The sequence below is a fragment of the Silurus aristotelis genome (assembly GCF_946808225.1).
Source record: "Silurus aristotelis genome assembly, chromosome: 3".
Taxonomy (NCBI): domain Eukaryota; kingdom Metazoa; phylum Chordata; class Actinopteri; order Siluriformes; family Siluridae; genus Silurus; species Silurus aristotelis.
The window spans coordinates 140,193-154,806 of NC_139576.1; the positions used below are offsets into that span (position 1 = coordinate 140,193).

The 14,614-nt window shown below is 44.8% G+C and overlaps 1 protein-coding gene across 1 annotated transcript in view; it reads left to right on the forward strand.

The window, feature by feature from the left end:
• Positions 1-7,655: 7,655 nt before the first annotated feature.
• Positions 7,656-14,614, forward strand: part of myo10l3 (myosin X, like 3) — a 94,558-nt gene continuing 87,599 nt past the window's right edge. The window contains exon 1 of the mRNA XM_083536061.1: positions 7,656-7,911. Within this exon, the coding sequence (XP_083392187.1) occupies positions 7,873-7,911 (39 nt within the window). The 5' untranslated portion in view covers positions 7,656-7,872. The remainder of the gene's footprint in view (positions 7,912-14,614) is intronic.

Here is a 14,614-nt window from a genome sequence, read left to right on the forward strand (position 1 = left end):
AGACAACGACCATCGTTCCTGTGCCGAAGAAGTCTACCATATCCTGCCTCATTGACTATCGTCCCGTCGCACTCACTCCCATCGTGATGAAGTGCTTTGAGAGGCTCGTCATGAGGCACATTAAGACCCAGCTCCCACCCTCCCTGGACCCCATGCAGTTTGTGTATCATCCAAACCATTCCATGGATGATGCTATCTCCACAACCCTCCATTTGGCCCAAACCCACCTGGATAACAAGTACTCATATGTACGAATGCTGTTCATTGACTTTAGCTCAGCATTCTGATTGAGAAGTTGAGCCTACTGGGCCTGAACACCTCCCTCTGTAACTGGATCCTGGACTTCCTGGCTGAGAGACCTCAGTCAGTATGGATTGGGAACAGCATCTCCAGCACCACCACACTGAGCACTGGGGCCCCCCAGGGCTGTGTGCTCAGTCCACTGCTGTTCACTCTGCTCCCCCCATCCTGACCATGTTCTTCAGAGGGTCATTTGAGAGCATCTTGAGCAGCTGCATCACTGCCTGGTTTGGGAACTGCACCGTCTCGGACCGCAAGACCCTACAGAGGATAGTGAGGACATCTGAGAAGATCATCGGAGTCTCTCTTCCCTCTATTATGGACATTTACACCACACGCTGCATCCGCAAAGCAACAGCATTGTGGACGACCACACACACCCGTTACACACACTTTTTACCCTCCTGCCATCAGGAAAACGGTTCCGAAGCATTCGGGCCGCCACATCAAGACTGTGCAACACATTTTTCCCGCAAGCCATCAGGCTACTTAATACACAGAACTAAAAGGATCTCACACACACACACACACACACACACACACTCAATGTGTGTTATCAAATGTGTGTTATCAAACTGTACAACCTGGACTTTACACTTAAAACAAAATCATCACTCATCTCAATCCATTCCACCATCATCTATTTTTTATTATTTATATTTGACTGTACTACACTGTTTACATGCCGTCTTTTGCACCTTCGACTACTACAGTGGAACCCAGTTGTACGACCATAATTCGTTCTTGAAAATTGCTTGTGTCCATTTGCTCGTATGTCGAACTAATTTTCCCTATAGGAATGAATGTAAAAGTGATTTATTCCGTTCCGAGATGTCATTCGATCGCTTATTTCTGCACTTAAAAAGTATTTGTAGCCTATTTTTAAAAACAAATACACCGCAAATGACTGTAATATAAACATAATTTAACAATTACTCATGTGATAGTGGTTGATTGCGAGTGTGAGACGCACAACACGCTCATAACCTCCATGGTAATTCTATTTACTTTCGTTTTCACAGCACCTTTACTGATTTTCTTAGGAGACATTTTTCAAGATTTCTAGTGAAATAAAAATATAAAACAAAAAAAAGTTACTGTGGGAGCCATTTTATTTGGGTTTTTTTGTGTCAGTCTACTTAGTGCCCAACGCAGCACGTCTCTGGCGCGCACACACACACACACACACACACACTGCCACAGTTACGTTTTTGTTGCACTGAACAATGAGAGCGACTGAGTGATACGTCATCAACTAAGCGACTGATGTGACCCTCCGCCGAAAACGGGGAACCGGCAGCGTGGGTTTGCTCGTGCCTTCGAAATTTGCTCGTACTATAGGTTGCTCGTACAGCGGGGTTTCACTGTATATTGTTTACATGCTTTTTTGCACCTTCGACTTTGTTACATTATACTACACTGTTTACATGCTGTCTTCTGCACATCTTGACTGCTGCTGTATTTTTGCACTACATTGTGTTCTTATATTCACTCCTGTGTACAGCTTTTACAGTTCACAGTACTGTATAACCAAGTATACAGTAGGTTTACTGGTCGGTGCTATCTTGGCTTTGTGTCTTGTCTTGTGTTGTCTGTCTGTACTCTTTTTTGACTGCACTGTTTGCACCAGGTTGCACTCGATGCACTTTATGTAGCTTGTGTTGTAGCTTTATGTTATTGTTTAGTGTAGCACCAGGGTTCCGAAGGAACTTTTTCTTATTTTTACTGTGTACTGTGTATAGTAGCTAGACAGCATCGGATGGTGGTCTGTAGGATGGTTTTGGAGGCGAAGAAGAAGAGGAGGAAAGTAAGGTTTGAAAGAAGAATAAGATGGTGGAAACTGAAGGAGGAAGAGTGTAGTGTGAGGTTCAGGGAAGAGGTCAGACAGGGGCTCGGTGGTGGTAAAGAGGTGCCGGATGATTGGGCAACTACTGCAGGAGTGATGAGGGAGGCAGCTAGAAAAGTACTTGGTGTAACATCTGGAAATAGAAAGCAAGACAAGGAGACGTGGTGGTGGAATGAGGAAGTGCAGGAGAGCATTAGGGGAAAGAGGTTAGCAAAACAGAAGTGGGATCGACAGAGTGATGAGAAAAGTAGGCAGGAGAACAAGGAGATGCGGCAGCAGGTTAAAAGGGATGTGGCGAAAGCCAAGGAAAAGGCATATGAGGAACTGTATAAGAGGTTGGACACTAAGGAAGGAGAAAAGGATTTATACCGATTGGCCAAGCAGAGGGACCGAGCTGGGAAGGATGTACTGCAAGTTAGAGCAATAAAGGATGGAGAGGGAAATGTGTTGACTAGTGAGGAGAGTGTGTTGAGAAGATGGAGGGAGTATTTTGAGCAGCTGATGAATGAGGAAAATCAGAGAGAGAGAAGGTTGGAGGATGTGGAGTTGGTGAAGCAGGATGTAGATAGGATTAGTAAGGAGGAAGTGAGAGCAGCGATTAAGAGGATGAAGAATGGAAAGTCGGTTGGACCAGATGACATACCGGTAGAAGCGTTGAGATGTTTAGGAGAGATGGCAGTGGAGTTTTTAACCAGATTGTTTAACAGGATTCTGGAAGGGGAGAGGATGCCTGAGGAATGGAGAAGGAGTGTGCTGGTACCGATCTTTAAGCATAAGGGAGATGTGCAGACCTGCAGTAACTACAGGGGAATTAAGTTGATCAGTCACACCATGAAGTTATGGGAAAGAGTAGTGGAAGCCAGGTTGAGAGAAGAGGTGACCATCTGTGAGCAACAGTATGGTTTCATGCCGAGGAAGAGCACCACAGATGCCTTATTTGCTTTAAGGATGTTGATGGAGAAGTATAGAGAAGGACAGAAGGAGCTGCATTGTGTATTTGTGGATTTAGAGAAAGCGTACGACAGGGTGCCGAGAGAGGAGTTGTGGTATTGTATGAGGAAGTCTGGTGTGTCAGAGAAGTATGTGAGGGTGGTGCAGGACATGTATGAGGACAGTGTGACGGCAGTAAAGTGTGCAGTAGGTACGACAGACTGGTTCAGGGTGAAGGTTGGACTGCATCAAGGATCGGCCCTGAGCCCTTTCCTGTTTGCAGTGGTGATGGACAGGTTGACGGACGGGGTCAGACAGGAGTCTCCCTGGACTATGATGTTTGCAGATGATATTGTGATTTGTGGTGAGAGTAGAGAGCAGGTTGAGAAGAGCCTGGAGAGGTGGAGATATGCGCTGGAGAGAAGGGGAATGAAAGTCAGTAGGAGTAAGACAGAGTACATGTGTGTGAATGAGAGGGAGGGCAGTGGAGTGATGTGGTTGCAGGGAGAAGAGGTGGAGAAGGTGGAGGAGTTCAGGTACCTGGGGTCAACAGTGCAAAGTAATGGAGAGTGTGTTAGGGAAGTAAAGAAAAGAGTGCAGGCAGGGTGGAGTGGGTGGAGAAGAGTGACAGGAGTGATTTGTGATAGAAGAGTATCTGCAAGAATGAAAGGGAAAGTTTATAGGACTGTGGTGAGACCTGCGATGTTGTATGGATTAGAGACAGTGGCATTGAGTAAAAGACAGGAGGTGGAGCTGGAGGTAGCAGAGCTGAAGATGTTAAGGTTTTCATTGGGAGTGACGAGGATGGACAAGATTAGAAATGAGTTTATTAGAGGGACAGCACATGTAGGATGTTTTGGTGACAAGGTGAGGGAGGTGAGATTGAGATGGTTTGGACATGTGCAGAGAAGGGACATGAATTATATTGGTAGAAAAATGCTGAAGATGGAGCCACCAGGTAGGAGGAAAAGAGGAAGGCCAAGGAGGAGGTTCATGGATGTGGTGAGGGAAGACATGCAGGTAGTTGGTGTAAAAGAGGCAGATATAGAGGACAGGGTGGTATGGAGACGGATGATCCGCTGTGGCGACCCCTAATGGGAGCAGCCGAAAGAAGAAGAAGAAGAAGACTGTGTATAGTAGAAATGACAATAAAGCCTCTTGACTTGACTTGACTTAAAATGTATCAGTCAGGATTTCAGCCTCATCATAGCACAGAGACGGCGCTTGTTAACGTGGTAAATGACTGTTGTTGGCCTCTGATCAGGGTTTTGTCTCTTTACTTGTTTTGCTCGACCGCAGTGCAGCTTTTAATCCATTGATCGTAATCTCCTGCTTGCTGGACTGGAGAACGTTGTTGGAATAAAGGGAACAGCTCTCTCCTGGCTCAGGTCTTATCTGACTGATCGCTAACAGTTTGTTGATGTAAATGGTGAGTTCTCCACACTCTCTGAGGTAAAGTTTGGTGTTCCTCAAGGATCTGTCTTAGGCCCACTGCTTTTTTCTTTATATATGCTTGATAACTTTCTTCTGCTCAACTCAGATAAGACAGAAGTACTTTTACTAGGACATGCAGCTTAACCCAGTGGCAGCATATATAAAGAGAAAAGCAGTGGGCCTAAGACAGATCCTTGTGGAACACTGGTACAGTGGTACCTTGACCTACGAGTGCATTAATGTACGAGTTTTTCGAGGTACGAGCAGTCACTCTATCAACTTTTTGCTTTGTTACCCAAGCAAAAACTTAAGATACGAGCTCGAGACGCCGCTGCTAGATGGCAAAGCGAAGCCAGAAAGCGAAGATTGTGACGAAAATTAAGATAAGCAAAGAAGAAAAAGTAAAAAAATTAAAAGTTTAGGGATACGTAGTGTACAGTAGTGATAGCAAAATACGAATTTTCCCTCCGCTTATCGCCTCTACCATCCCCCTCCGCCCCCTCCACCGGCATTTTCGTTAGCTCAAGTCGTCTTATCTTCAAGGTAAATACACTGTATAAAACCTTATTATATCTTTACATACTCTCTCTATTATGTTTTTATACAAGATTTGTTATTTAGAAATGTATTTTCCTAATTGAATAGCATGAAACATAAATACGGGGTGTCATTTTGAGGGTTGGAACGGATTAATGCCATTTTAAGTATTTTTATTATGGAAAACTGATTTTATGTGCGAGCAAATTCAGATACGAGCTCGACCACGGAACGAATTAAACTCATAGGTCAAGGTACCACTGTATTCTGCTAGTGGTGTGTGTGTGTGTGTGTGTGTGTGTGTGTGTGTGTGTGTGTGTGTGCATTAACTGTTCCTGAAAATGTTCCTTCACACTCTGTCACTTTATCTGTTAAAAAAACAGAGCATTTATACTTGGGGGGGGGGGGGGTTTCCTCCACTTCCGGTGTGTTGAGTGGAGATTCCTGTGCCATCTGGAGCACTTAGCTACAGTTATGGGGAAGAAATCCTCCCAGCTTAATATACTGTGTGTGTGTGTGTGTGTGTGTGTGTGTGTGTTTGTGTGTTTGTGTGTGTGTGTGTGTGTTTGTGAGAATCTGTGTCAGTGTGTGACCTCAGGGAATGCAAACGGGTCTAATTGAGTTGTATTCAACCCATTAGCAAGACACATCTAAGGACTCTGAGGCTTCTTCTTCTTTAGGCTTTTCCCATTAGGAGTCTCATCTGTCTCCATACCCCCCAGTCCTCTACATCTGCCTCTTTCACACCAACTACCTGCATGTCTTCCCTCACCACATCCATAAACCTCCTCCTTGGTCTTCCTCTTTTCCCCCTTCCTGGTGTCTCCATCCTCAGCATTCTCCTACTGATATACCCATGTCCCTCCTCTGCACATGTCCAAACCATCTCAATCTCGCCCCCTCACCTTGTCTCCAAAACGTCCTACATGTCCCTCTAATAAACTTGTTTCTAATCCTGTCCATCCTTGTCACTTCTGACTAACATCTCAAAATCTTCAGCTCTGCTACCTCCAGCTCCACCTCCTGTCTTTTACTCAATGCCACTGTCTCTAAACCATACAACATCTCAGGTCTCACCACAGTCCTATAAACTTTCCCTCCTAAATCATTTCACTCCATCCTGCTTGCACTCTTTTCTTCACTTCTCTAACACACGCTCCATTACTTTGCACTGTTGACCCCAGGTACCTGAACTCCTCCACCTTCTCCACCTCTTCTCCCTGCAACCGCACCCCTCCACTGCCCTCCCTCTCATTCACACACATGTACTCTGTCTTACTTCTACTGACTTTCATTCCCCTTTTTTCCAGCATGTGCCTCCACCTCTCCAGGCTCTTCTTAACCTGCTCCCTGCTCTCACCACAAATCACAATATCATCTACAAACATCATAGTCCAGGGAGACTCCTGTCTGACCTCGTCCGTCAGCCTGTCCATCACCACTGCAAACAGGAAAGGGCTCAGAGCCGATCCTTGATGCAGTCAAACCTTCACCTTAAACTAGTCTGTCATTCCTACTGCACACTTCACTGCTGTCACACTGTCCTCATACATGACCCTCACATACTTCTCTGACACACCTGACTTCCTCATACCACAAATCCTCTCTCCACCCTGTCGTACGCTTTCTCTAAATCGACAAACACACAATGCAGCTCCTTCTGACCTTCTCTATACTTCTCCATCAACATTCTCAAAGCAAATAAGGCATCTGTGGTGCTCTTTCTCTGCATAAAACCATACTGCTGCTCACAGATGGTCACCTCTTCTCTCAGCCTGGCTTCCACTACTCTTTCCCATAACTTCATGGTGTGACTGATCAACTTCTCACCTTCCAAAATCCTTTTAAACAATCTGGTTAAAAACTCCACTGCATCTCTCCTAAACATCTCCATGCTTCTACCGGTATGTCATCTGATCCTACCGACTTTCCACTCTTCACTCATAATAACAATTACAATATAATATAATATAATATTCATTCATTCATTTTCTTCCGCTTATCCGTAATCCGGGTCGCGGGGGCAGCAGTCTAAGCAGGTCCCCGCCTGCGACTGCTGCCCAATCCTCACAGCACCGTCCCTTACGGTCCCTCCTGCAGGTGGTGATCCCACGGGAAGATAATATAATATATAATATAATATAATATAATATAATATAATATAATATAATATAATATAATATAATTAAATATATAATTATAATATAATATAATATAATTAATATAATTAATATAATATAATTTTAATATAATAAAATATATAATTATAATATAATATAATATAAATATAATAATATAATATAATAAAATAAAATCGAATATAATATAATTATAATATAATCGAATAGAACAATCACGTGCTTAGTTTCTTTGTTTCCCCTTTGTGTCTGTATCATGAATAATTCAGTAAAAATGAATCATAAGCCATGTTTTGGGGGATTTATAGGTTAAAGTAATATTTTTGTTGTGTAATTTAGAGAAATGTTTCATTAGTAAAAAGTCTTTAATAAAGACACACTGCTCTGTACTCGGTGCACGCGCACTGAAAAGCCCTGGAGGAGCGGGTTATTATTGTTCTCATTGGGCGTGGTCTGAGAGTGATTGATGTGTGGTTAAGCCCCGCCCCCATTCAGGGAGTCGCAGCACAAAGCGGCAGCAGCATCAGGGAGCGTCGAGGAGCTTCATCATCATCATCATCACCACATCATCCTTCTTCTCAGCTCCGCTTCTCAATCCCGAATAAAACAAAACCATCTGTACGGAACCACAGCGCGCGCCGCAGCCCCACATTCACGCGCTCGCCTCCTTATTCGGTTTAAATGTGAATGGAAAAAAGCCTGAACATGGATCCCTTCTTTGTTGAGGTGAGGAGCAACTTTATACTTCTTCACTTCTTCACTTCTACACATTCACTGAAACCGAACTTCAACACACAGCTGCTGCGCGTGCGGCTCTTACTTACAGTTTTATCATGTGAATTAAAATAAACGCTGATGGAAAGAGTAACACACACACACACACACACACACACACACACACACACACACACACACACACACACACACACCAGGACGAGCCGGCTTTCAGTGCTCCTCATTGGGTCCGGGTCAGTTTCAGCAGTGTTCTGATCGTTCCATTAAATTTTAGTACAACACTCGGGTTCACACACACACACACACACACACACACACACACACACACACACTCACTCTTTGGAAATGATCCTGCAGTAGATGATTACTTTAGTTACTGAAACATGCAGTGTCTAATAATCTCTATTGCCTGAGGAGTGTGATATCATGTTCAGTCATACTGTGTGTAAATCTCTCTCTCTCTCGCACTGTCTGTCTCTTTCTCTCTGTCTGTCTGTCTCTCGCTCTCTCTCTGTCTGTCTGTCTGTCTGTCTGTCTCTCTTTCTCTCTCTCTGTCTGTCTGTCTGTCTGTCTCTCTCTCTCTCTCTCTCTCTCTCTCTCTCTCTCTCTCTCTCTCTTTGTGTGTGTCTGTCTGTCTCTCTCTCTCTCTCTCTCTCTCTCTCTCTCTCTCTCTCTCTCGCTCTCTCATTGTGTGTGTCTCCCTTTCTCTATCTCTCTCTGTCTCTCTCTCTTTGTGTGTGTGTCTCTCTCTCTCTCTCTCTCTCTCTCTCTCTCTCTCTGTCACACACACACACACACACACACACACATACACAGTTTTGTGTTAGTGTGTTAGTCACAATGAGTCACAAGGACATCCTGTGTGTTGTTCACCTGAGTGTGTGTGTGAGAGAGAGAGAGAGAGAGAGGAGTAATAATTCCCTCAGTAAATTTCTGCATTGTGAACAGCACTAAGGTCCATATAAGGGATGTGGGCGTGTCATTAAGGCTACAAATTTAAACAATCTTGTATCTGAGTGGGCGTGGCTTGAGGGTGTATATAATTTATTGTGATGAGTGATTGGCAAAATATTTACTTCTCTCTGTAAGAGGTGTCCTGATTGGCTGGTAGAAAAAGAGATTTTTACAACATTGCATGGCCACGCCCAGATAATTGAGTCATGTGATGTTTGTGTTGCGTGTTACTCTCATGTTCACATGAAATTTAACAGCTTTTTTTCTTGAACTTTAACACATTTTACTTAACAGAGAAACTCTAAACCAGGTGTCTCTCAGGGATATAAAGAAAAACCCCAAGAGCTACATCTTGTGTTCTGCAGGCCTCAGTAAACATGTTATGCTCATGATAGTAGGTTTAGAAACTGAAAATGTATGACTGTCATGGAAGTAAACACATCTAAACAAACCACAAAATCTAAAGGATCCTTTAGACTCAGGAGATCAAGATGGAGATGTCTGGTCATCATGCACAGTGCCATGTTGGGTGTGTGATGATCTGGGTTTGGAATAATCCTGTGATAAAAGGTCATTGTCTTGAAATGTCCAATTTAAAGTCCAGACTTTGTACCAAGTCCTGATTCATATATTTCATTATAATAGTCATATTATTATATCTAGTGCAGTTCTCGTTTGTTTATTCTTTCATTTTGTTATTGCTGCTGGTCTACAAAGTCATGTTGTTGTATCACTACTATGACAATAAAGTCTGAGTCTAAGTTAACCCGACTGAGATGCAGCAGGTATAAGCAGATCCCTCAAACATCACTGTCCTGGAGTAAAGTTATAAAGAAGAATGGTCCAGAATCGGCCCGTTCATCAGGGACAAACCAACACTTATAAAGAACATCCTATTAACTCTTAATCACCATATTATCTGTGTAAAACTGCTTTGAGACAATGTTCATTATTAAAAGCTCAATACAAATAAACATGAATTGAACTGAACTTCTCCAGAGTGATGTGAGAGAACTTCAATCTCCTACAGATCATTTTAATTTCAGGTTATTTTTGCTAAAAGAGGAGGTACTTTATTTTTGGAAAACTGCATGTGGAGTTGGTTTTATTCAGCACTGGTGAGAGTTTAGGGTTTTAGGGTTCTGGTTGATTTGAAACTGGAACGTGGACACAGAAAAGTCTGACCTTCACCTTTATCCGATCCTGAGTCTAATCTCACTTACATGAATCATTACAGAGTTCTGCTCTTTAGAGAAGTTTCATCCAGCTTTTTTATGTCAGATTTCCCCCTCCACTCTTATTATTCTCTCTGCAGTGGGAGACGCGCCTGGGTGTCTTAGACCATTTCCTGCTTCCACACTTCCTGTTTCCTGCTCTTTAGCACCTGCAGGAAAGGGAGTATGTTGTAGACTGTAAAGTTCAGACCTTTTAACAGATTAATGAATCACCAGGCAAACAGAACACACCATAAGGCTAGCATGCTAACGAATTTTAGCAGAATAAAGGCTACACTCTAGAACACTGTCTGAAAAAAGTCCAACAGGAAAACACTAAAGCGTCTCACACTCACGCCTGATGTGAAAGTGCGAAACAGACGTCATGTTCTTCCTGTTAGGCCATGACACACCTGTACACACCTGCAGTCATGTGACCCCTGACCTGTGTTTTATAGCATCTGCATTTGTGTTCAACAAATACTAAACTACAAATAAACAGCTCTGATTGATCACAGCAGGCAGCATTTCCTGTGACATCACTACCTGTGACATCATCTCCCACCATCTTTTTTTATCCGAAACCAAAAGTGTTTTTATTGTTTTATTACAGTGAGATTCTGTTCTGACTCCGATCATGTGAATACCCAGAATCGTGTGTGTGTGTGTGTGTGTGTGTGTGTGTGTGTGTGTGTGTGTGTGTGTGTGTGTGTGTGTGTGTGTGTTGTTGGGGTTTTATTTGATGTGGTCATGTTGGGCTTTAAGGGCAGGGTTAAAGGTTACAGGATATGTAGACAGAATTCCTGGGTCTTGTGTTGCATCCCAAAATAATTTCCAGAATTCCCAGCATTCCAGCCTGTGACACTGTGAAGTGTGTTTGGGTTTAAGAAGCCACACACACACACACACACACACACACACACACACACACACACACACACACACACACACACACACACACACACACAGATAACAAATGTACAGTATGTTATATCTTTACACCACACTGCTGTTGGGATCTGGATTGTGATTGGTTGTTGGGTGATGATTAATTCAGCAGTTTCCAGAGTGAAATCAAATGATCTTATTTTCACAATTGTGCATGAGAGGGATTAACATTACTACACACAAATACACACTACTACACACAAATACACACACTATTACACAAAACTACATAATACTTTTTTCAAAATGTGCTTTTGATTCTTTTTTTAGTTATTTAAATGTATTTTATTTTATAAGTGCAACATACTGGGCAATAAAACTTTCTGGTTCTGATTAACAGTAGTTTTTTATTGTTTTTCTAAAAGCAGCTTTACAGAGATAAAGAGGTTAAAAAGTTGGAATGTAGAAGTTTAGTGTCTAATGAACAAGATAACGCCGGTGAGGTCGGCTGCCGTCACGACTGCTCCGGCTACGTTTTCTCTTTTTTTGTTTATTTTATACTTTTATTTAAGTAGTTACACTTCCATCTACACAAGATGGACATCATTAGATATGACAGAGACACTCTTATATCTATTGGTGTACAATGCACTCACCTTTCGCCATTTTTAAACCCGGACCCATGCTGGCCGAGCATGATCCTGAGGGTGAACAAAGGACGTGACCCGTACCGGCGTCCGCGAGGGAAACGAGCCGGCGTCAGGAACAGGGTGAGGGCACGCGCACACCGCGCTCCCTTACCTAGTATCCTGTTAGCCAACGTCCAGTCACTGGAGAACAAGCTCGAGGACCTCAGGGCAAGGGTCAAGTTCCAGAGAGACATTCGGGACTGCAACCTTCTCTGCTTCACCGAGACATGGCTGAACCCAGCGGTACCGGACCACGCCGTCCAGCCGGCCGAGTTCTTCTCGGTTTACCGCATGGACAGAACACTGGAGTCGGGGAAGTCAAGAGGAGGTTGAGTGTTTCTGATGGTGAACAACCACTGGTGCGACAGCGCGAGCATCGTTTCTCTTTCACGCTCCTGCACACCAAATCTGGAACTACTGACCATCAAATGTCGGCCCTTCTATCTACCTCGGGAATTCAGTTCGGTCATTGTCAGTGCCGTTTATATTCCACCTCAAGCGGACACGGACACTGCAGTATGGGATTTACACGAGACAATAACTCTTCACCAAACACAGCATCGGGACGCTGCGCTCATTGTGGTCGGAGATTTCAACAGTGCCAACCTCAAGCGCGCACTACCGAACTTTCATCAGCACATCACCTGCCCTACCAGGGGTGAAAGAACACTGGACCACTGTTACACGCCATTCAAGAACAGCTACAAGGCACAATCACGTCCACCGTTTGGGAAATCGGACCATGCCGCCATCTTCCTCATGCCTGTTTACAAACAAAGGCTGAAACAGGAAGCTCCAGTTCAGAGGGAGGTCGTGCGTTGGACTGACCAATCGGTGGCCGCTCTGCAGGACGCTTTGGATGACACAGACTGGGACATGTTCAGGCGCAGCTCTGATGACGTCAACATGTTTACGGAAGCGGTTGTGGGATTAATCGGGAAACTAGCTGATGATACAGTGCAGAAAACCACTATCAGAAAGTTTCCCAACCAAAGCCGTGGGTGGATAAAACCATCCGCGACGCTCTGAGATCCCGCTCCGCTGCCTACAACACGGGGCTCGCCACCGGGGACATGGACGAGTACAAGGCTGTGTCTTACAGTGTTCGCAGAGCGGTGAAGGAAGCAAAGCGCCGCTACGGAAGGAAACTAGAGTCACAGTTTCAACATGGTGCCTCTAGGAACCTGTGGCAGGGACTAAGAACAATAACGGACTATAAAACACCATCTTCTAGAATGGTGAATGCGGACGCTTCTCTGGCAGACGAGCTAAACACCTTTTACGCTCGTTTCGAGGCTGCAGCTAACCACGCTAGCGGCACAACCAGCGTGCACGCCGAGAGAGCCGGAGAGGTAAACACGTTCACCATCTCGGAGCATGACGTGAGGAGGGCTTTCAAGAGAGTGAATACCAGGAAGGCAGCAGGACCAGATGGCATCACAGGCCGGGTTCTGAAAGCCTGCGCTGACAGCTAGCACCGGTGTTCACTGAGATATTCAACCTCTCACTGGAACAGTCTGTTGTCCCCTCATGTTTCAAACAGTCCACCATTGTTCCTGTCCAGAAGAAACCCCAGCCCGCCTGCCTTAACGACTACCGCCCTGTAGCCTTAACCTCAGTAGTGATGAAGTGCTTCAAGAGACTGGTCAGAGACTTCATCACTGCATCACTACCAGACACACTGGACCCACTACAGTTTGCGTACCGTCAGAACCGCTCTACTGAGGACGCCATTGCTCATCTTCTCCACACCACAATGAGCCACCTGGACCAAAGAAATGGGAATTATGCAAAGATGTTGTTCGTGGACTACAGTTCAGCGTTTAACACCATAATTCCCTCCACACTCACCTCTAAGTTGGAGGTCCTGGGACTCAGCCAGCCGCTGTGTCAATGGATCTCTAACTTCCTGACAGACAGACCACAAGCCGTACGGGTGGGAAAACACACCTCATCCACCCTCACCCTCAGCACTGGCGCCCCCCAGGGTTGTGTTCTGAGCCCCCTGCTTTACTCAATGTACACACATGACTGTGTGGCCACATCCAACTTCACCACCATCATCAAGTTTGCTGACGACACTGTTGTGGTGGGTCTGATCTCCAACAACAAAGAGACGGCCTACCTACAGGAGGTTAAAAACCTGGAGAGATGGTGCCAGGAGAACAACCTTCTCCTGAACGTCGGCAAGACTAAGGAGTTGATCGTGGACTTCAGCACAAAGCGGGAGCGGTCATACCAAATTATAAACATCAGCGGGACCCCAGTGGAGAGAGTGGACAGTTTCCGGTACCTTGGTGTTAACATCACACAGGATCTGTCTTGGTCCTGTCACACCAACACCCTCGTGAAGAAGGCCCGGCAGCGTCTGTACCATCTGAGACGCTTAAGGGACTTTAAACTACCCTCTCAGGTGCTTAAGACTTTCTACACTTGCACCATTGAGAGCGTCCTGACGGGTAGCATCACTTCCTGGTTCGGGAACAGCACCATGCAGGACAGACGAGCCCTCCAAAAGGGTGGTGCGTTCAGCTGAACGTACAATCCACACTGAGCTCCCTAACCTGCAGGACATCTATAGCACGCGGTGCAGGACCAGAGCCAGGAAGATTATGAAGGACCTCAGCCATCCCAACAATGGACTCTTTTCTCTGTTGCGTTCAGGAAAACGCTTCCGCTCCCTGAAAGCGAACACAGAGAGAATGAGGAGGAGCTTCTTCCCGCAGGCCATCCGGTGTTTAAACCAGGAAACACCCAGGATCTAGAACCGGCCCACTCTCTCACCCATCATCATCACACTTCTCTGTACATATATTCACCTTCGCACCACGTCACTTTAAAACATATCTCACCGTTAGCACCACGACACTTTAAACTCTGGACTTGCACAGCACAGTGCACTTTTTATTTTATTCATACCACATGGACCATATTGCACCATATAGCACA